The sequence below is a fragment of the Lacerta agilis genome, chromosome 5 (genome assembly GCF_009819535.1).
Source record: "Lacerta agilis isolate rLacAgi1 chromosome 5, rLacAgi1.pri, whole genome shotgun sequence".
Taxonomy (NCBI): Eukaryota; Metazoa; Chordata; class Lepidosauria; order Squamata; family Lacertidae; genus Lacerta; species Lacerta agilis.
In genome coordinates, this window is record NC_046316.1 from 76827515 (window position 1) to 76851315 (window position 23801).

General features: G+C 42.3%; 1 protein-coding gene and 1 non-coding gene across 9 annotated transcripts in view; both read left to right on the forward strand.

Annotated features, from left to right (window-relative positions):
- LOC117047418 (schwannomin-interacting protein 1) overlaps window positions 1–23436 on the forward strand; it is a 365411-nt gene extending 341975 nt beyond the window's left edge. For 6 of the 8 annotated variants that reach the window (XM_033150548.1, XM_033150551.1, XM_033150550.1 and 3 more), the window contains 7 exons: window positions 4275–4393; window positions 13123–13240; window positions 14276–14473; window positions 14906–15029; window positions 18014–18107; window positions 20030–20080; window positions 22335–23436. In XM_033150548.1, coding sequence (XP_033006439.1) covers window positions 4275–4393; window positions 13123–13240; window positions 14276–14473; window positions 14906–15029; window positions 18014–18107; window positions 20030–20080; window positions 22335–22386 — 756 coding nt within the window. In that variant the 3' untranslated portion in view covers window positions 22387–23436. The remainder of the gene's footprint in view (window positions 1–4274; window positions 4394–13122; window positions 13241–14275; window positions 14474–14905; window positions 15030–18013; window positions 18108–20029; window positions 20081–22334) is intronic. The other 2 variants (XM_033150549.1, XM_033150556.1) reach the window with 1 other exon arrangement.
- TRNAA-UGC lies at window positions 15142–15213 on the forward strand. Its single transcript has one exon. It is a non-coding gene; the product is annotated as a tRNA-Ala (tRNA).
- Window positions 23437–23801: the final 365 nt, after the last annotated feature.

A 23801-nucleotide genomic window follows, 5' to 3' on the forward strand; every position in this document is an offset into this window, starting at 1 on the left:
CTGAATTCTCCCCCCACTGCAGGAAAACAGCTTCATAAAACAGCAGTGCAGATGGAAGCATCTTCAGTAGCATGTAATAGATTGGATGAAAAACAAAATCTAATGAGAGAGACCCCTGAGATTCCTTTTCTGTTACAGCAGCACTTGTGGCAAAGTGAAAATGAATATACCAGCTTATTAAGTTCAGCCAGTGTGCTCTTAAAGTTATTGATTTTTCCCTCATGTTGCAGTTTGTTTGCCACTGCACTATTTTGAGACAGAAAAGCTATATACCAGATGCATAGTGCGCCATACGTTTCAAAGGATGGTTCTTGGAAGCATTCAGTTAGCAGTCATATCTATGGGCAATCACTAACGAATTCTGCTAATGGTGATGCTCCTCAAAATCACTAGGCTGTAATTGCCTCAGATTAGACAGCATGGCACCAGTTTCCAACTCTAATAAAAAAAGTATGAATTAAAACCTATTGTTCCTCAGGCTGAATCCGTAGAGGGAACTGAGTATTTCTTGCTTGCTTCATTGCTTGTTTTAAGAATGTAAGAAGACCCCTACTGGATCAGGCCAAAGGCCCATCTAGTCCAACATATCTCAGTAGGTAGAGTATGATATTCTTAATCTCAGGGTTGTGGGTTCAAGCCCCACCTTGGGCAGAAGATTCCTGCATTGCAGGGGGTTGGACTAGATGACCCTTGGGGTCCCTTCCAGCTCTACATATCTATGATTCTATGATCCTATTCTTACAGTGGCCAACCAGATGCCTGTGGGAAACCCACAAGCAGGCTTTTTCTGTTGAGGGCCGCATTTGCTCTGGGATAAGCTGATGGGGGCCATATGCCAGTGGTGAGTGGGGCATAGCCAAGAGTGGGTGGGCACCCACTTTTCTCACTTTCTGATGCCCCCCTTTTCTCTTTTACACTCTTTCCTCCTGCGTTGCAAACTGCCAGGTCTTGCCAGAGATCTGAACAGTTCACTTACAGAGGGCTTTCCACCCCTCAACACACACACACACACACACACATTTTGGCTTCTTAGCTCCTCTAAGCACTCTCCATTCAATGAAATTTGGCCAAGGACCACAGGTTGCAAACCCTAGACTTCATAAAATTCAGAACCATGGTTGGCTTAGGCAAGAATTATCCAATCTGGAAGTACAGCATGGAGTACCGTGGTCAAGTTATCTGTCTCCCAAAGGGGCCATAGCTGGTGAACCAGCCAGAAATGGGCCTCAAATGACAGTTGGATCCAGGAGTAGCCTCAGGCTATGGACCTGCTCCTTCCAGAGTAGTGCAACCCCATCCATAGCAAGTCATCCTCCCACATCCTGGACTCAAGAACTTGGAACAAAAGTTTTTAATTATGACTTCTTGCATTGAATCAGATTGTTATAAGATGTGTGGTGTTTGCTGTGTATTCTGTTGCTTCTATGGCTCATACACTGCCTTGTGTATATAGCAGTGTAGAAAGGCAGTAGACAAATTAAAAACGAAAATGAACTGAAATAACACTTGTGTCATGATCACCTAGTGCAGTGATGGCGAACCTTTTTGAGCCCGAGTGCCCAAACTGCAGCGGAAAACCAACTTTTTTATTTCAAAGTGCCAACACTGCAATTAAACCTGAATATCGAGGTTTTTAGTTAGAAAAAACTCCTACAGTTGTCCAAACATTTGCAGTCTTAAAAGTAAAAATAAAACACAATAACAAAGTTTTCAATGTTACAGTTTTTTATTGAAAAAAACCCATAAACTCTACATGTGCATGTATTTTAGACAAAGGGATACTCAACTTGTAATAATGATTATATGCCAGACTGACATTGTATGGAACAAGCCTTGTTGTTGTTGTTCAGTTGTGTCCGACTCTTCGTGACCCCATGGACCAGAGCACGCCAGGCACGCCTATCCTCCACTGCCTCTCGTAGTTTGGCCAAACTCATGTTAGTAGCTTCGAGAACACTGTCCAACCATCTCGTCCTCTGTCGTCTCCTTCTCCTTGTGCCCTCTATCTTTCCCAACATCAGGGGAAATGGATCAGAATGGATAGGTTTGATCTTCTTGCAGTCCATGGGACTCTAAAGAGCCTCCTCCAGCACCATAATTCAAAAGCATCAATTCTTTGGCGATCAGCCTTCTTTATGGTCCAGCTCCCCCTTCCATACATCACTACTGGGAAAACTATAGCTTTAACTATACGGACCTTTGTCGGCAAGGTGATGTCTCTGCTTTTTAAGATGCTATCTAGGTTTGTCATTGCTTTTCTCCCAAGAAGCAGGCGTCTTTTAATTTCGTGACTGCTGTCACCATCTGCAGTGATCATGGAGCCCAAGAAAGTAAAATCTCTCATTGCCTCCATTTCTTCCCCTTCTATTTGCCAGGAGGTGATATTTAGATAGTTTGTTACTATTTCAACTTTGATTCAGACTGAAACAATATGCATATGATCAGGATGTCAAGTATTGATAGAGCCCAGTTCTGAACACTGCATCTGAAATTGTGTCCAAATGGTATTTGTGGATCTTCGTGAACAGATGGAGACACAGGCAGAAGTAGAACATTGACAGAATTTTTATATCGAATAAATAAATGGATCACTTTAACAGAATATGTGCTAAAATTAAGCTGCTGGTCAGGCAGATATATGTGTTAGCATAGTGGAAATAACTCATCTTATGCACAGTCTCTGAATAGCAGTAACAGATAGAGATTATAGTGCTGCTCCAAAAGGTTTTCTTTTTCTTTTTCCTTACAAGCATTTCTAGGGGCAAGCAAGATGTGATGTTAAATGTGTATTTGCATCCAGTGTGCTGGCTTGCTGTTATTGTCTTAAATGCAAATAGCATCAATTGGGGCACTTGATAATAATCAGGGCCACAGCAGATGGAGAGTTCAACCCTTTCCACACCTGTTGTGGTCCTTATGAAAACCACCCCTTTGAAATTGCTATTTGCATTGGTAGGAAATGCAAATGTTAACACGGGAGGCTCTCTCCAAAGCAAATTAGGAATTGACCTCAGAAGAGCAACAGTCCTTAGGGCTGCAGCATGGGAGGAAATGGTTAAATTGCCTCTCCATGCCTGCTGTGTCCTTCATAAATATCCCTTTTGCCCCCAGCAAGAAGAGATGTTTTTACAATGCAAACCCACATCCCATCAGGAGAATATGCAATGCGGAGGGGAGAAAAGAAAAGAAAAGTGGAGTGGAGAAGGCTGAAGGAAATATATCTGGGGCTGGGGTGGAAGAAATGGAAAGGACGCAAAGAGGAGCAGGAAAGGAGGAAGGGAAAGGGACAGAAAGCGAACGAGAATCAGGAGGAGGCTGAAGGAGACCAGCAGCGTAAAAGGAAGGGAATATGAGTAGTGAGGGGAGAGGAAAAGGGCGAGAAGGGGCGAAGGTGCCCGAGGGAGGGACAAGAGAGAGAGAGAGAGAGAGAGAGAGAGAGAGAGAGAGAGAGAGAGACGGCCGGGTGCGGATGGAGGGAGGGAGCTCTTCCCTCTCGCGCCTCCCCCCCCCCCGCTCGCAGCGCTCAAAAGGAGGGCTTTCCCCTCACCCGCCGCCCCTGGCCCAGCCCCCGCTGCTGTTACCTCGTCGTCGTCGAATCCTCCGCAGCAGCCAGCAGCAGCAGCAGCCAAACACCACTGGGGCAGGCGCCAAGGAGGGAAATTGCTGCTGTCTGCTGCTGCGCCTGCGCTGGCAGGACGCATGAGCAGAGCAGCGCGGCGGCGCCATTTCCCCGCCCCTGGCGTGCCAGCAGAGAGAGCTCTGCGTGCCAGCTGTGGCACGCGTGCCACGGGTTCGCCATCACTGACCTAGTGACTAGTCTGAGACAGTATTCAATATGTATTCTCTATTTGAAACAAATCAAGAGGGTACATGATATCATTGGTGCTTTTTTTAGAGAGCCAGTGTGGTGTAGTGGTTAGGAGCGGTAGACTCGTAATCTGGGGAACCAGGTTCGTGTCTCCACTCCTCCACATGCAGCTGCTGGGTGACCTTGGGCTAGTCACACTTCTCTGAAGTCTCTCAGCCCCACTCACCTCACAGAGTGTTTGTTGTGGGGGAGGAAGGGAAAGGAGAATGTGAGCCGCTTTGAGACTCCTTAGGGTAGTGATAAAGCGGGATATCAAATCCAAACTCTTCTTCTTCTTATCTCCTTGTCTCAAATTATAGCTCTGAGTGCTGAAAATGTTGGATTAACTTTAAAGTTCTGTTTACGGGAATGTGGTTTGCTGTCAGCGGTTTGACAATAATTATTCTGGTTGTGTGTTTTTTTTCAGGCTCAAAAAAATGAGAGGGAGTCTATCAGGCAAAAACTGGCGCTTGGAAGTTTCTTTGATGATGGCCCAGGAATTTATACCAGCTGTAGTAAAAGTGGAAAGCCAAGCCTTTCTTCTCGGTGAGTGAAAATGGCACGGTGTACATTTATCATTTTAATAGCTTCCATGTGGCATAATATCATAGAGTTATGCCGCGTGGCATAAAATCATAAAGTCCAGGCTTTTGAGACTGTGACATTATCTTCAGTGTTCTGTCCGTTCGTGATTTAACTACAAAGAGAAACCCCTCAGCTGTCTGAGCAACATTTTCTAAGCTTCTCATCTTCTTTCTTCCCCCCCCCCCCGGCATCTGTTTGTCCAACAGTACTGTGCATTTCCAATGTTGTATGTGAATGTCATGCTTGCTTCCATTTCTGTGACTGTCAGTCATTTCCCCAGAACTTCATTCTGTGTGCCTTTCAAACGTGTTGGGGAAAGGTATGGTTTAATATACTATTCCATAAGCCATCTCAAACTCAGCAGAGGTGAAGATATAAATATTTAAAGGAACGTCAGTAACATCTGCAATGAATCATTTCTTCAACTGCTTAAAGATTTTAAAAGCACTCAGCACATTAAGTCTGGATACCGTTTGAATTATCAGTGCTACTTAAAAGCCTTTTGAAGTCTACATCGAGTTACACACTGCACTTAACTGAGTTTATTTGGCTATTCCAGTGGCTAGTCATCGTGCTTTCCGTTTGTTAAAGTCATATATTTAGTGGCGTCTCGCTTTTTGTACTATTTGTATGATTGTTTGCCTTTGGCTAAGCCAGGCATAGGCAAACTCGGCCCTCCAGATGTTTTGGGACTGCAACTCCCATCATCCCTGACCACTGGTCCTGTTAGCTAGGGATGATGGGAGTTGTGGTCCCAAAACATCCGGAGGGCCGAGTTTGCCTATGCCTGGGCTAAGCAATAAAGATTTGGATTTAGTGGGAGATTTCAAGTGTTATTACAAAGAAATACAAATAATTTTATGAAGCAGCACTGCCTCCCTTCAAACATCTGATCTCCAGGACATAAATTTGGGTACAGCCACCCAAACCTTACACTGGCATCAGGGGCGTACGAAGTGGGGGGCGGAGGGGGCAGTCCGCCCCGGGTGCCACTCGGGGAGTGACAAGATGGCCCCTGCTTCCCCCCCCCCCCAGCTGTAGCACTCTACAGCCGAGGGCGCACGCAGTCAGTATGGGCGCCGCTCGCGCAGCATCCATATGGGCTGCCTCTCGCACAGCGACCGTACAGACTGCCGCTCTTGTGCGTCGTCCATATGGGCATCCGTATGGGCTGCCTCTTGCATGGCAACCATACGCGGCGCTGTGCGTGTGCACTCCATACAGGATGCCGCACATGCGCAGTCCAAACGGAATGGCGCACATGCGCACTCTGTACAGACGCCATACATGCATCACCGGGCAGTTCGCCCCGCCCCTCAACATCCCACCCCAGGTGCTGGAGAGGGTTCCTCTGCCACTGACTGGCATATAATTGTATATTCTTTGAGAAGATATGAAGGCACTTTATACTTTGTAATATAGCTAATGGTAAACATGGTTCTGCCTTCATAAATGCAGGTCCGTATTGAAAACTGGTTGCTTCCATAGGAACAACTGAGAATTGAACACTGAGTTTTATGTGAAATGCAGTCTCTTGCCTTTCTTGTAAAATTCTGAATACTGTGCGCTTAACACGGACAAATGCCACAGCAGCTGTAAACGCTTTAATGGTAACCAAACTTTTATATAGGCATGATAAATAAAAGTGTGTGAATGGTCAGTCCTAACAGAAATTTATGTTTAACATAAATGTAGAAACCAAAGAGCATTTGTGCATGCAGTGGTGAGCTGTTATTGCCCGTGGGAGACTCATCAAAATATACATTCTCCAGTTTATCACTGGAAAAGGATTTTGTGGCTCCTGGTTATTTAAACAAGCAATGCATTATCTGGAAGGATAAAGGACAAGAGTTCTTTCAACATCCCGTTCTCCATTTTGAGGGCCAAATTAGAGTCCATGATCCCTTGTTGACAATAGTAAGAATTGGACTAAGGGTGCCTCCCCACCCCAAATATTTGGTGCTCAGCTCTCCACTTTTCTTTGAGGACACAAGCTGAGTTAAAGTGGCATTTGGGGGGGGGGGTAAACATTGTATTAATCACCCACCACACTGCACGTGGCCACAACCATCGCAGAAAAACTTCATTGTTTCAAGCACCTAATTTTGTTACCTTCCAGTAGTAGCAGTTGTAATAGCTCCTCAATGATGGAATAGTGGTAAATTTTTGACGCATAGGAACTCACCATGACAGCCCTGCCTCCTCTTGAAGCCACACCTTCCATCTCCAAAATTGCAGGCTGGGAAGACCCCTGTTCATATCTATGTTCAGCCATGATGATCCCTGAGTGACCTTGGGCCAGTCACACCCTAAGCCTGCCCTACCTAACAAAGATATCATGTGCCAGGCCAGATTAGTCCCACTCCACAAGCTTGCAACACAGTCAAATACTGCTCTGGTAGGGATCCCTTCCTCTTCCGTGACGTAGGTTCATGGTAGAGCAGGAAACATATGGCCCATGGATTTCTCATGCAAGCAGACACAAGTTCACACATGCAAATGCCCTGTCTGCTTCACTGATTAGGCTTTTCTTTGCACCCCAAAACCACACTCATCGATCCCCTGCAAGGGTATGGGCTCAGGCAAAATAGTCTCTGAATGGCACAGCCCGGCAGAGTTCCCAGGAAGGGTCTGTTTTCCATGCACAGGAACCCAAAAGTCCAATTTCCTTGAGGAGGCAAGGGCAGCCAAGTGTGGACTTCCTGCCCTAGCACTGATTGAAAGTCATCTGCTGTTTTTCTTCCTCCGATCTTCAAGGTTCTTTGCAAAACAAAGAACAAGAAGGCCTGGTTCTTACTCTGGCTCCCCCCACCCCACCCCCGGTTTTTATAGCAAGTTTAACAACAAGAGTCAGGAAGGAAAGAGGGGGGGAGAGAAAACTTCAGCTTTTATTAATAGTACAGTAGCCATCAGTACCTCCATCTCAGTTTAAGCATTCAAGTCAATATACACAGCCTGATAGATATTCAGGACTGGCCCTGATTCTGATCATATGTATGGCTACTGGGACATAAGTCCTACCACGTTCAGCGTACTCACTGCCTAGTTGATGTGCATGGGATGGGAACTTACAGCATAGTCCTATGCATGGCTACTCAGGAAAAAAATCCTATTGAGTTCAATGGTACTTAAATGGTAAAGGTAAAGGGACCCCTGACCATCAGGTCCAGTCGTGTCCGACTCTGGGGTTGCGGCGCTCATCTCGCTCTATAGGCCCAGGGAGCCGGCGTTTGTCCGCAGACAGCTTCCGGGTCATGTGGCCAGCATGACAAAGCCGCTTACTGGCGAACCAGAGCAGCGCACGGAAACGCTGTTTACCTTCCCGCCGGAGCAGTCCCTATTTATCTACTTGCACTTTGATGTGCTTTCGAACTGCTAGGTGAGCAGGAGCTGGGACCAAGCAACGGGAGCTCACCCCGTGGCAGGGATTCGAACCGCCGGCCTTCTGATCAGCAAGCCCTAGACTCTGTGGTTTAACCCACAGCGCCACCTGGGTCCCTCAATGGTACTTACTCTGTGGCAAGTATCTATAGGACTGCAGCGTTTGTCTCCTAGTTTTCTCTCTCTCTGTGATTTCCTCAACATTTTCGCTATAACGTGTGTGCTGGCATTAGGAACAGAGGTTATGACTCACAAAGGAGTAAGGAGTTAATCTATTTCCCTTTGCAAACAATGCTAGAATAAAGCAAAGGAACAGTATATGTTATCACACCCTTCCCCAGGTAGCTATAATTTATGCTTCAGGCCTAAAGCCCATTGAATGTCTTGTGCGGCAGAAAAAGACATGGCGTAAAAATGTAAGTATGCAATGATTCATTATATATTGCATATTAATAATGCATCCAAAGAGCCATTAAAGTAAATGGAAAATAATATTTTACTGTCCATTTCCACTGAAGAGTAATACAAGATTAAATCTCCTGGGGATGGGGGCGCAAAGGAGGAATAGCATGAATCAAAGCCCATGTTTATTAGTTACACATGTCTTGTCTGCCTGGTGATATGTTTTGTTTATCATCATATTTCAAGTTCTTAATGAAATAACAAATTAGGAATGGTTCTTCTGTGAATCTCAGTTGCTGTATGGATATTCCATATTTGTCCAGAGGAGGGGGGGGGGACCCATATGCTTCTGTATTGTCTACAGAGTCTCGGTGGCTATAAATCACAGTTAGCATTTTTATGGCTTGACATTACACAGCTTAGGAATTTTGTCAAGGGAGATGGCTGAATAGAAGTCCAGATGGCCAGAAGCATAACATCACCGCAATCACAATAAACACCTTTATGGAAGAATTGTTTCTGACTAGAGAGACCAGCCAAATGCATCATCGAAAGGACGCTTTAAAAAATAATCTCTTCTCCCTGCCTTGTGCACAAGTTAATATAATGCTTTAGCAGGTGCTCTCTGTATGCACAAATAACTGGATGATTGGTGAATTTTAGATTTAATCCTTTAATGTGCATGTGGCTTCCATTACAACCCATTCCTTATTTATGATAAAAGGATGCCTAAAGTTGCAGGAAAGTGCTACAGGCCACCTTGTGGCTGAGATCATGTTCGATTTTAGAATAAAGGAACCATTATGTACATTATACCAGTAAATAGGTTGTTAAAGTATTGCCTGCTGATTTAAGCGAGCACAGAGGGCCAAAGGCACTGCTTTTCAGCTTTGGACAATCCACTGGCACTGGGTGGTTTCTGTTGGTTTTTTTTTCTTCCTCTCTTTATAATGCATTTTATTGCTTTTTAACATATAATAAACACAATTTAAAAACACAATAAACACCAACCATGTCAGCTCATCTTGTCATTTCTTGGGAAAAGGCATAACAGCAGCTTAAAACTAGAACCGCGACTTAGAACCAGTTTAAAATGCATACTGAAAACTCTGGTCCAATCGGTCTCTCCAGATGTTTCCATGGGTCTAGGGAGGTTTGTCTCAACTTCCTGACTTAATCTGTCCCAAACAAACTTGAAAATCTCTTTATCACCTCATTCACTTGCCAGAGCAAGGAGTATCCTGGTGCTCTGGCAGATCATATCATTGCTTCTGTTCTGAAAAACATCCTGGAACCACGACACACACACAACCTGCATCCTTGCTCAGCTTCATGAATCATCTTAGAAGAGACATTCCCCCTTTTTAGACAGGAAGGAATTGCTCTTCTTGACATCTGGAGACACACACACACACACACACACACACACACACACACTTGTATTAAAGATAATAAACAGCCTGTGATGTCTGCCCTGATACATTTGAGAATCATCTCACCTGCACATTTATGTAGGTTTAATTGACTAAAACTCATATGACTTTAGGATTTTTTAAATCAGGCGATGGGCCTATTTATAAATGGTGGGTTTTTTTATAACAACAACAACAACAACAACAGAGTTACAGTGGTTAACTGATTCTTCAGCCAGATTAATCATTTTTTTAAAAAAAAAATGCTTATAAAAACTGCAGGTGGTAACCATCATATCATCAGAAAAGTTACTTCTTACTTCAGATATACTGTTTTACCTGTAGGCAACTCTACACAAATTTAAATGGTTGTTTAATTGACTAAAATTCATATCTTAAAATTTATATCTTAATTAGCACTTTGCAACTAAGAAGTAGTGCCTGAGTTTGCTTTCTTCCTCTTCCTCCTGATCCCTTTCTCTTCTGTGTCCTGTCTTTTAGACTGTAAAGCTGAAGACAGGGGACTGTCTTATGACTGATCTTTATAACCCTTTTTTTGGCTGAAGAACAGGGTTTTAAATGCTTTAAATAATAGGTGTGTTTAGTTCCACTTACCTCAGTGGAGCTTAAGTTCAAGTAACACAGCCTAGAGCCCTGGTTCTTTGGGGGATAGCGCTGTTGAGTAGGACTGTTATTGGTCTTCCCTTAAGGAAATGTCTATCCTGCCTTTGCCTAAAATAGTACTCAGTGTACAGCAATTAAAATTGGCAGTACAGTGCTAATGCAATAAATGATTTTTGTGTGTCTATCATGAAACCATGTTAACTGAAAAGTTTCATCTCTGAACAATGCTCAGAGCGGTCTTTCTGTTACACTCAACATTTGCTTTATCATTGGGACCCATAAAGTCACCTGAGGGCCAGACTGGACAATTCCAATTCCTAAGAAGCCTCGGATGTGGTGGCCCCACATCAACCTGCAGGAGCATCAGAAACAGGGCAGGTGCATTGGCTTGGTGCGAGTGTAGCTGTGGCCTCATTCCTCCCCACATATATGAGCCGGATTGGGAAGAGATATTGCCTCCCTCAGTATTTAATCATTATGGCAAAATGCTGTTCCTAGCAATGCTCCACAAGCATAAGAACAAACTTTAGAAAGAAGAAACATACACAACACAGAATACTGCTGGTTTTTGCAGGCTGTTTGAAGTTCTCCTAAATTACAACCAACCGTTCTGTTCTTAAAATGAATTGCATTCAAATCACTTTATGCCATGAGGTTTCTGCAGCTCTCAAAAGTGGTCCACATGGGTGTCCAGCATAAATTTGTGAAGAGGGTGGATTCACCAGCTCCCAAAGCTTTCAGTCAAAGAATATATGGCCAGTAGGGCAAGGAGCCAGTAGGGACACTGGTGGCGCTGTGGTTTAAACCACTGTGCTTCTTGGAGTTGCTGATTGGAAGGTTGGCGGTTCGAATCCCTGCGATGGGGTGAGCTCCCATTGTTCGGTCCCAGCTCCTGCCAACCTAGCAGTTTGAAAGCATGCAGTGCAAGTAGATAAATAGGTACCACTCTGGCAGGAAGGTAAATGGCATTTCCATGTGTTGCTCTGGCTTGGCCAGAAGCGGCTTAGTCATGCTGGCCACATGACCCAGAAAAACTGTCTGCGGAAGCGGACAAACGTCGGCTCCCTCGACCTGTAAAGCGAGATGAGCACCACAACCCCAGAGTCGTTTGCGATTGGGCTTAACTGTCAGGAGTCCCTTCACCTTTACCTTTAGGGCAAGGGGAGCAGGTTGTCAATAAAAACAATGAGATGGTAAGGAAAGGCCATATGGTAAGGAGCATGTAATTATTGTGGTGGGGTTTTTAAAGAGGGTGTGTGTGCAGATTTATGGCATGTGCTCTTGTTAAATAAAGCCTTTTGATTGACACACTTTGGGAGATCTTGAGGGTATTTGACTGAGGAGGAGACAGTGAGGAGTTGAATGAATGCCAAGATGATGTTCACATCCAAGGAGCAGAGGTTGCTTCACAGAAGCCTTCCTTATGTGCCAGAAGACTGGTGTCTTCTAAATGAATTCCGGTTGAAGCTAGGTAGCATATTTGTATAGAATTGATTTTCCAGGTATTCTGATTTTATTCATTTATTTAGTTCCAATTTTACAGGTGATACATTTGTTTGTTTGTTTGTTTGTCAAGATTTATATTCTGCTTAAATAATTAAAATCTTAGTGGTTTATGTGAAATGGTATAAAGTATTCATTTTTTAAAAGCAATAGAAACAGACTTTTAAAACAGACATAATAGAATTGCTAAACTGTAGATAAAAACCAATGTATTTTTAAAACAAATGTACATAATAAAATGGTAAGTCTGGGTAGGCTTGCCTAGATCAACATTTTTAGCAGGCATTGATAACCAATAATGCTATTAGGCACAGAGTACTAGAAAATATCTTCTGAGTGGTTTTTAAATGCTTCAGCTGCTGCTTCTTCTTCTTTTTAATTGCGGAGGCCATTCCTGGCCAGTCATGCACAAGAGATTTTGTGGGGGGTTTTCTCAACAGTGTACAAAAAAAACCAACGGTAAGTTATCTGGGTGTGAAGAAGGCCCTTTTGAATTTGATTGCAGCCATTCTGCACGAGAGCACTCAGAGCTAATCAGGTGAATGAAAAATTACTGTTTTGGACACAGGCAACGGCAGCTAATTGCATTTTCTCTAAAATAATGTAAAGCTGCATTAGGCAGAAGGTGGGTCAAGATCCCCGAGTTTCTCAGAGTGCTTGCTCTCTCTCTATCTCCCCACCCTTTCAAATCTAGCACAGTTACAGCTTGGAAATTTATTTGCTAAACATTGCTAAATTTGGGTCATCTCATTATGTTGTAATGATAAACTCTCATACATAACCCAACTTTTTTTCTCTTTAGCCTGTTCAACTGTAATTTATATAAAGCTCAAGCAATGGTAAACATGTTACTCAAGCATGTACAAACTGTTTTCTAGAGACCAGCAGAGAAAAGGAAACATAGGGGATGGTATTGAACTCCCAGTAAATGTATACGTCAGAATCAGATACCTGTTGGAAATGTAAAGAGAAGGAGGGTACCTTTTTCCATATGTGGTAGTCATGTAAGGTAGCAAAAGCCTTCTGGGAAATGATTTGTAATAAGTTGAAAAAAAATGTTGAAGATAACTTTTGTTAAGAAAACCAGAAGCTTTTCTTTTAGGTGTAATTGGTGGATAGGTACCCAAAGAGCACAAAAAAAATTATTTATGCATGCTACTACAGCTGCCCGAATGATTTATGCCCAGAGATAGAAAAAAGAAACAATTCAAATGAAGGAAGATTAGCAATTAACATTGATGGAGTATGCAGAAATGGCAAAACTTTCTAGAAGAATCCGACAACAAGAGCCGAAGTGCATTTTGTGTCATTGCAGGAAGTGATAATCCAATCTCTCTTTCCCTCTCCCTCTTTTTTTCTCTGTTCAAGGTTACAAAGTGGGATGAATTTACAGATTTGTTTTGTAAATGACAGTGGAAGTGACAAAGATAGTGATGCTGATGACAGCAAGACCGAAACAAGTCTGGATACACCTTTGTCTCCCATGGTGAGTTTCAGTCTCACAGAAGGTCTTGATCCCTTGACAAATGTCAGGAAATGTGCACCAAATTCCAGGTTTTTTCTAGTTTTTTAAAAAAATTAACCTTTATTATATTTTAAAACACATTAAAAAAAGAACGAAATACTACAACTGTCAAAGCAATATTATACACGTCAAAGAAGATTATACACTTCAAAGGCAATACTGGCAGCCAAAACAGTACTAAGAAAGATATAGGTAACACAAAAGTAAGTAATTCTGATATCATGACATTGTGCCACACTTGTTTATTCCCCGCTTGTTAAAAAGAAGGACTGCCCTTTCACAAGAGCTTGGAGCGTAGGCTATTTATGTGCCTAACCTATAATGAGAAGCGTAGGCCTCAGTTCGTACTGCAGGTTATATGTATGGGAAGGGATGATGTTGCTGCCCAAGGCCGGATCCCTCACCACCATTTTATGGATAACCTATGTGCCTGAGTTGTGTGCCCTAAGAACATTGGTTGCCATATGTCCTCTTTTTCCAGGACACACCCTCTTTTTCATGGGTAAAGTGTCCTCTTTTTTGCTCTTCAAAATATGGCAACCCTAAAATATTATGGGACAAGTGGCTGTTTAGCACTGGCCAGTTAATTAGGCAAGTGGCTATAATTCTTAGACCTAGTGCCCTCCAGGTATGGTTGAACTGCAACGCCATCAGCAGGTGAAGAATGGTGTCAGTCGCAGTAGGCGGATATAAATTTTGTGTTGCATCACAGGGATCCTTTCAGATCTATACCATCTGCTTAGACTTGTAGCAGTTCTCTAATGTCTCAGGCAGAATTCTTTCCCAGCTCAGACATCTGGTGTCCTTTTAACCAGGGGTGCCATAGGTTTAACCCTAGAATCTAAACACAATTTTGGCAGAGGGCTGGTTTAGTTCTGGTTCATGCCATTCACATTAAGGCTAGATCTAATGTTTATTGTTTTAATTCATTGATTAAGTTGCTAGCCGCTGAATTAGACAAGCCTGATTGTATATATCTTGTGCCTTTTTTTCTAGAGCAAGCAGAGCTCTTCCTATTCTGACAGAGACACTACTGAAGAGGAATCTGAATCCCTAGATGACATGGATTTTCTCTCGAGACAAAAGAAACTTCAAGCTGAAGCCAAAATGGCCTTAGCAATGGCAAAACCAATGGCCAAAATGCAAGTAGAGGTGGAAAAGCAAAACAGGAAAAAATCTCCCGTAGCTGACCTTGTAAGTATCTCGTAGAAGAAGATCAATGCCTGCCAGTTGTTTCTAGCCGTGGAAAGTTGCCCCAGTTGCAATAAAGCTCTTTGGAATTTGGGAAAGCTTGTAGCTCCACCTGAGATGTAAAAAATGAGTTTTAAAAGTGGTGCATATTTATTTAATATATTTGATTCAGATCATGCAGGGAAAATAAAGTTGCTGTTTTTCTTTGTTAGAGTATAGCATTTATAAAATCTTAGTACAGTATGTGGTATCTAAACTTGATAAATTTTATGCATTCAGTGCCTAATGACTAATGTTCAAGGTGCTTAATATATAGTAGGTTACCATCATTAGCTATTATTGCTAATACATTAGAAAATATGCTGACAGAAGTTCCTTTTTGTCGTTGTTGCTGGCCATGACGGTGGCCTAAAGTGTTCTTGTCGTTCTTTTTAGCTGCCACATATGCCTCATATAAGTGAATGCTTGATGAAAAGAAGCTTAAAGCCCACAGATCTGAGAGATATGACGATTGGGCAGCTACAGGTGATAGTCAATGATCTACATTCACAGATAGAAAGTAAGTCTTCTCCCTTGGTATTATGTCCTTTCACTATTTGTGCCACCTCGGCTTAAGCGAATAGAAACTGTTCTATTGCATGTGAGAGCTGACACCAACATTGAACCAAGGAAGGACTGTAGTTCAGTGGTAGAGCATTTGCTTTGCATGCAGAAGGTCCCAGGTTCAATCCCTGGCATCTCTAGGTAGGGCTGGAAGAGACCCCCTGTTTGAAATCCTGGTGAGCTACTGCTGGTCAGTGTGGATAATATGGACCTAGATGGATCAGTGATCTGACTCAGTATATGTATGATCCAATCCTCCTAGGATTATGCCATCTCCAATACAGTGGTACCTTGGTTTACGAACTTAATCCGTTCTGGAAGTCCTTTCTTAAACCAAAGCGTTCTTAAACCAAGGCGTGCTTTCCCATAGCAGCAGGGGACTCAATTTACAAACGGAACACACTCTGCTTCCAAGTTAAAGTTCACAAACCAAAACACCTACTTCTGGGTTTGCAGCGTTCTTCATCCAAGTTGTTCATAAACTAAGCTGTTCTAAAACCAAGGTACCACTGTACTAGAGGGAAATATCTTCAATGCCAACATTTTCTCTTCAGATAACATTGGGGGCCATTGCCCCCAAAGCAAGTTTTAAATCAAAACATATTGGGCTTTTTATTCAGTGCTAGCTCGTGACAAACCTAGACAGCATCTTAAAAAGCAAAGACATCACCTTGCCGACAAAGGTCCGTATAGTTAAAGCTATGGTTTTCCCAGTAGTAATGTACGGAAGTGAGAGCTGGACCATCAAGAAGGCTGATCGCCGAAGAATTGATGCTTTTGAATTATGGTGCTGGAGGAGACTCTTGAGAGTCCCATGGACTGCAAGAAGATCAAACCTATCCATTCTCAAGGAAATCGGCCCTGAGTGCTCACTAGAAGGACAGATCCTGAAGTTGAGGCTCCAGTACTTTGGCCACCTCATGAGAAGAGAAGACTCCCTAGAAAAGACCCTGATGTTGGGAAAGATGGAGGGCACAAGGAGAAGGGGACGACAGAGGATGAGATGGTTGGACAGTGTTCTCGAAGCTACTAACATGAGTTTAGCCAAACTGCGGGAGGCAGTGAAGGATAGGCGTGCCTGGTGTGCTCTGGTCCATGGGGTCACGAAGAGTCGGACACGACTGAACGACTGAACAACAACAACAACAACAACAACAACAAGTTCGTGGCACGTTGTATTTCTTGTACTTTTCATCTTAGATATGGAGAAGAGAAATCACGTATCTGGAAGTGACTTTTGAGCATCAGACTTTAGGTCAGGAATGGCTATTATTCAGTAATCTAATGCTGAGGAAGAAGGAGGCCCTTTGCATGTCTCTCTCTTTTCAGCAATCCTTGAAACAATAGCATAGGAGTATGAGTTCTCTCTTTAGTTTTACTATTTAGAGTGCTTTTGCAGAAATGGGGAGATAGGAAGCCATGCATCTTGCACACAAAAAGAGCAGTGGATGCCTTTTGCATGCCATGGTTGGTTGTACGTGTCTTCCAGCTTTGCACAATACCTGGAACTGTGTAGAGAAGAGGAAGCATGAGATACCCACGTTTCCAGCTCTCTTCCAGTACATCTTGTGCAAAGGCACAAGTAGACGACTTCGGCCCTTAGCAATATTCAGGCCATACTAAAGTATTTATATCTGGGAGCAGTCCTTCCACTGGACTCTTTTTTTTCCCTTGTCCTTTTTAGAGCCAAAGTACTGCTATGCTTTTCAGTGATACGAATTAATTCATTACGGACAGAAGAGGCTCTAAATAAAAAGAAATTAGCACATCACTCCATGGTCCATGTCAATGTGTGCTTATTAATCAAATTAGTCAAAGCAGCTGCAGTGTGGCTCTTTGCCTAGGCACCTGTGAGCTATGCTCAGCCAAATGTGAATAATTCTCCCCTGAAGTCTGTTAGTGCTGTCTGCTACTTTGGAATTGCTGCTAGGATGTTAGAAAATCAGTGGACCTGCTAGAAAACACCGATAAATCAGTTCCACCATGACTTGGCTTAGTTTAATTTTTTAAGGAGAGCATTGGGTAAGTGACATGCATTTCATGAGTTTTGGTTCTCGAGTTAGTGCTTGTATTTTAAAAATCTGCTTGTTTGCTTATATATAACCTGCCTTTCAGAATAAAAATCATCCCAAAGTGATATACAGCTGTACACTATAAATGCAAATAATTTGTTTGCAATATACAACAACCTTCCTAAAATCAATACTGAAAAGGATTGTGGGATAAAAGTCCTATGACCCAAGTCTAAAGACTCGCAGAATGAGGACTTAGTGAAATACCAGGGAAGTGAATTGCACCATTGTGGGGCTGCCATTGAGAAGTCCCTGTCCCTGGTACCCACCAACCTCACCATCACTAATGACAGCACAGAAAGCAGGGGTTTTATTCCTCTGGTGTCGAATGGGCACACAACACAATGGCACTTCCTGGCACCATTGGTAGCTGTTGCAGTAGGAGCACCTACTGCTTTCTTGCCTCTGTAGAAACAGGCTGACATCATAGACAGTCAAGCTTATTTCCCTGCCAATGTGTTGATGCAAGTTCAGCCTTGGTAGATCACACCCAGTTTTGAGGATTTTCCATCACCAACCACAACCAGAAAAATTCCAGAAGTTCCATGGGTTGGTTCCTAAGTTAAAGAGTTTAAAGAGTGCATTCTGCTTTGGGAAGTCATCCTTGGTTCTCTCATGAGATCTACAGTAGTGTCATGTTGATTTTTATTTTATTTTTTGCTAACGTTTGTTTTTAACAATACTGGCCATTGTTCTTGTTCCATTACTTCATAGCCTCCCTTATTTATATGCCAAGCCAAATACCCTTCTGTTTCTTGGAGTGATCGCCATGTTGTACCATGGTGACTAACAGATTCCAAAATGTTAGGCATGGGGAGAACTGTGGCTAACTGAACTTAAACACTCTTTTTCTTTTTTCGGCTGTCAGGCTTGAATGAAGAATTGGTGCAACTGCTGCTAATTCGGGATGAATTGCACACAGAACAGGATGCTATGCTGGTAGACATTGAGGATTTGACCAGGTTGGTAACCTTTTTCAGATATGTCCTGTTGCAAAGGTCTCTCATTTGTTGTGATGATATATTTTAATTTTAATTGATGTATAAAATGCCCTTCATCCAAAAACAGATTTCAGGGTCAAAGTAATTTCAGAATTACAGAAACATAATAACTGTCAGGTGGAAAGCTAGGGGATGTGTGTATGAATGAATGAATTAAGAAATGCATAAAATCAAAAGGAGCAAAACCATTCAACCAGCTAAAAATATAATAAACAATGCCTGAGGAAATTAAATGATTTTAACCTGATGCACAAATAATGTATGCCTGTGCCTGGCATACCATCTTCAGAATGCCTTCCTACAGTTGAGGCACCACCACAGAGAAGGCCCCGCTCTTCAGTTCAAACATAATGGACTTCTTTTAAAGTTGGTACACTGAGAAGGAATTATGATATATTACTGATACGAGGTGAATTGTCTGACTTGTAATGCTGTTTTCTGATCAATGCCAGCTAGGATCATACCCCAAAGCCACATTATGATAATGTCTTTATTTGGACCAACCACAATGTTACAAGGTCATGAACGAACTCAGAAATCTTCATCAGACACAAAAGTGGTTGGGGGGCAAAAAGTTGATCATAGTGCTGCTGCCCCAGAATCTGCAGTTTATAAGATAGAATCCAGGAGAAGTTTTGCAGACATTATTAGATTAATCTTGCAAGGTGCCATACATTGCTGCATGCACCCAGAACTACTAGACCAAAAGAAGCAATCGTGGAACTACAGAATAGCTTAGATTATAAAAAGTGCACCTGGTTCGGTAACGTAAGTCTACCACTATTAGTGCTGTTTGCACTGAAGCAACTGTTTTTGCTGCTGTTTTTCTAAGCACCTGTTGCTGTGACTGTTTGGTGTATGACAAATGGCAGATTTGGACAGTATGCTATTTTTTTGTGATCCACACTCCCTATCAGATTATAAGTGAAACTTCTTTGGCCATTGAATGAATTTACTATATAATCTAACATCCAATGTCTAGTAACTTTCTCTAGTTACTTGCAGCAACATGATGCAGAGCCCTTTAATTTTGGGAAATTATTGCTGCTAGGAAATGTAAAACTTGGTAAATTTGTTTGGGCAGACAAAGAGAGTGGTCCTAAAGAAAGAGACAAAAACTTCCTTTATTCTGGAATCTGCCTTTGTGATGCCTCCTCTTAGTTAGAAATCCCAGCTTCTATTTTCTCCATTTGATAATGTAGCTGCCATCTATTCTTAACTTTCCCTTCCCTTCCTAAATTACCTTTTCTTAATGATCTTGCAATGATCCTTTCTCACTCCTTACTTTACTGGGTAGACAATGTGCCCTATTAACAGCTTGCCCCTCTGTACTTAAAGCTGTCCTTACATATTCAGTCCGGCTACCAAGCCCTCTAGCGGGCAGAATCAACCAGAGTGACTTTAGACATGATTTCAAGACCTGGGAAGACTCCAAAAGGCAAAATCTGGGTGTGCATTGACCTTTGGTCCTGGCAGTTCCAAGGAAAAGGCCAATGATAGTGTCAGTGGCTAGCAACCATGCTTTCATTTTGTCCAGAAGTGGTTTCAATTGTCTTGTCGAAGAGTGGAGCCTGTTGCAAAAATTACAGTAGATGCAGGGAGTGCAGTTCACAGCTGCATCCTCTGTAGTGAAAGCAGCCGTGTAGACTATCAGGTGGATGAAGTTACTCTTCTCTGGTTTGATTCATAGCGTCTTACCAACTGTCTGAATATACTGTATAGCTACTTGTGCTCTTGCTGTGGCCTTTCAGTCAAATCCTGTGCTGGTTTTTAATCTTAAAGGGAAGAAACCTGTTTGCCACCTGCAGGCAGAGATGAGACTTAATTGAACCAAAGCAAACCCAACTATTCTTCCCCCCCCCCCTGTAATATTTCTTTTACAGTGCGGGCCCCTATCAGTACCATGGTAATTTAGCACCATTGCTGCCGACAAGGTAAAATACAGTAACGCCTCAACTTTCCCAGACCCCTTTAATCCAGACCTTTTCTTATTCAGTACATACCTTGTATGTTCTCCCCTTCTATCTATCCTCTGTCACCCTCTGTTCCAGGTTATTTTCACATTTCTCGGATTGGCTGGTTAAAGAAGGTTCAGCAGCCAAAAAATGCTAAATCGACTCTCTTACAGTTTCCTGCTTTGTGGTATTTTCCAACTATTCCACTGCACTGAAACCTCTGCAACTCCGTGGAACATGCATATATCTGGATAGCTCAGTTGGTTAGAGCATGGTGCTGATGATGCCAAGGTTGCAGGTTCGATCCCCATATGGGACAGCTGCATATTCCTCCATTGCAGGGGGTTGGACAAGATGATTCTTAGGGTACCATCCAAAATCTGGAGACTTGAGTAATCTAAATGGGAGTTGCATTCTGATCTGCAAGCAACTTTGAAAATATTAGAGTGTGTCTGTCCACAGCAAATGATGATAATAATAATAATAATTGCCCACCATTAGCACTCTGTCTTTCTCTCTCACACACACACACAAACACACCCTCAGCACTTGACTTCGTTAAATTTTCTCTGCTTTGCAGCTTAGAAAACTTTGAAGACAGGCAGAATCTCATCCGCTTTACACAAAGACCAGGGAAGAGTTAGTGTGTATGTTTGTGTGTTTTCGCATGCCGTTATGTGTCTGTCTTTCGGCATGGCATTATCCTTCCCCACCACCCTCCCCCACTATAATCTGGTGAGCAAGTCTTCATTGACCTCTACCAGAGGACTTCTGCATAGAGGAAAAGGTCGGTGTGCTCACTATAGTATGTGCCTACATGTTCTTGCTGCAAACCAAAAGACAGCAGAGTGGTTTTGCTGCTTCACCTTGTAATACAGCAATGCCTGTACTCTGCCTGTTGCTCACCTCCAGAGAAAAGGAAGGTTGTTGGTGTTTTTACCCCCCCATGAGCAAACAGGTAGCTCAGATTTGAGAGCACCTGTGCCTTGCAAAAAAGAAGACGCTGCCACTACCATACGCAGTGTTGGTAATTTTCACTTGCTGCTTTATGACCTATTGTTAGGGGAGGAGAAGGGACAAACACGAAGGCAGCAACCAAAAGTTCAGGGGATGTGTGCCAGTGATGGGGTGTTTTTCCCCCCCAAACCGCTTGTCTCTGGGCGAAAAGAGATCAGCAACAGGAAGTGTAGAAACAATGCCTCATTGCATAGTTGAAGTGTGAACTGTTTAAGCAGAAGAAACTAAAAAGAGAGAGAGAAAGGTTTTATGGGTGTTTTATGGATACAAAGACTGAACAGATCTTGCTAAATCTACAGAGAGATGGTTCTATATATTCTTGGATGGTCTCTAATTTGAATACCAAATTGCAGATGAAAATAATCAAGAGTTTGGGTTCAGGGTGCATGATGTTTCTGTCTCCCCCAACTCAGTTTTACCATCTCAGCATCTCCGACCAGTTGGTTAAGTTGAAAAGATGGTGATTGCCCCCAGCATCACCCAATGAGCTTTGTGGATGCATGTCTATCTAAACTTGTATCTTCCTGGTCTAACTCTCTGCTACGCAACCCTGGCATTCTTTTCTTTCCCTTGTTCTTCTAAAACAGCCTTCTGGTCCCCAGAAACTTTGAAGTACGAGTCTGTTTTAATGAATAGAAAGCATGGCCTCTGGCTTCTATTGGGTCCACAATGTGCACCTGTGGGGACTGTCTGGGGCTTATGGAAGTTGTAGTCCAGAGCTTCTGGAGGGTACCAGGTTGGGGAAGGGTGTTACAAAACTACTTTCTCATGTTGGAAGCAGTGTGCATTTCTAGTTACTGGAATCATTTACATATTTAATTAGCCATTCAGATACCCTCTGTGTGGGCCACATGGTTGGCAGTTTGTTGAGAGGTGAGTTGTTTTTAGTTCTTTATATCTTGAAACGTTGCTACAGTAGGAACCTAGGGGTCATCTTGTTACATCCTTGGATTGTGTTAAGACAAATAAGTTTCCTATCCATAGGAAGGAGGTGAAGCTATCCTCCTTTTCCCCTTGCTCCCCAAATAAAACTTCCTTTCAGTATTATTGCAACCTACAGTTTCCGTTCTAACGCATCCCTTTAAGCAATCTTTTCAGCAATCGCTGTACTTCCTTGCTTCTCTGCAGCCTTTAAGTTTTTCCAATAAAAAATAAAAATAAAATCTTCATTTATTGCATCTACGTAATATTATTCTTTTTTCCCATTTCCCTTCAGACACGCTGAAAGTCAGCAGAAGCACATGGCAGAGAAGATGCCAGCAAAATAAAACCGGGAGCCATCAGACTGAAGAAACAAGCTGAAACGTTTTGCTTCTGTGGTTGTACCAACGCTGATGCTCCACGGGTGGCACACAAGAAAAATCAGTGTTAGTCATTGATTCTGGGCGCAATCTGCCAAGCACCAGGAACCCCCCGCACGAACCCTTCCTTGAAACTAATGGTGGATGCACAGCGACTGTGCTTGGCGAATTGTTCCCAATGTCTGAAGCTTTATGTCCAGTGGTTGGCCTATGCTTTTTAATTTATTTGCTGTTGGGTTTATTTTATTTTTTACTTGTGCCACTAAATATCGGACAGTTCAATAATCTTATTGTAGAACAAAATGTACAGTACTTAATAAACATTGCAAACATGAAGAGGAAAAAAGAAGAGAGAGGGTAGTTTTAACTTTTATTTTTGTTTACTTAGAGAGACCTTTAAGTTAAAGCAGTATTTTACCATTGGCTACTTTTTATTGTTTTTCAGCGTAGTTTTAAACAAATGAGACTGTAATTTTGACGGTGCTATACAAGTGAGAGAGAAAACATACATGCCTGCCTCGTAGTGAAGTTGTAGCTTTCAGTAATATGTATATTTTAATCAGTTTTCAACATTTTGTGAATGTTGACTACCTGACATTCATTTTTAGATGTGCTATTAATATGCAGTTGAGTTGAAAGAGTTATCTTGAAAGTTTTATGTATAAATATGTAAAATAAAAATTAAAAATTTCTTTCATATGATATGTCTTTTTGTTGACTAGTGGGACAACATAGTAATTCACCTGTAATATATTCATTGAAGTACATGTGAAATTCCTATTTTTCTCATTTCAGATTATATAGAGATATATATAATATGAAAAGTCTCTCTTCATATATATATATATATATTTAAAAATACTATTCACTTAGAACACAGATAAGTTATTGTAGATTCACTTGAAGGCAGGCACAAAGGTAAGGTTTAAAGTTAACAAAAAATACTGTGTGGGCTGAAAAATGAAAATGACACCTCAACTGTATACATAAACTTGAATTAAACTCTAACACACTTGATATGGGAATTGATTACTTCTCTCTCTCTGTGTGCTGAGATTGCACTTGCTATCATCGTGCATTTTAATACGAGCTACAACCTCTTTGCGAGTCTTGTCCTTCTTCGCAAATTCAAAACCCAGCTACGATGCATCTCTCCCATTCACTTCAATGGAAGCAGCAACTACATTTGCCAGTGATGGGGAACCTGAGCCCCTCAAGATGTTGCTCACTGACCATGTTGGTTGGGGCTCACGGGAACTGAAGTTGGGCTAACCTCTATTTTCCCGAGCATCCCTATTTACTAATTGTAATGTGAAATAAGAAAAGAAAAAAGACGCTCCTCTAGGTTCTTGCTTTTGTTCTGTTATTTGTGCTATGAAGAA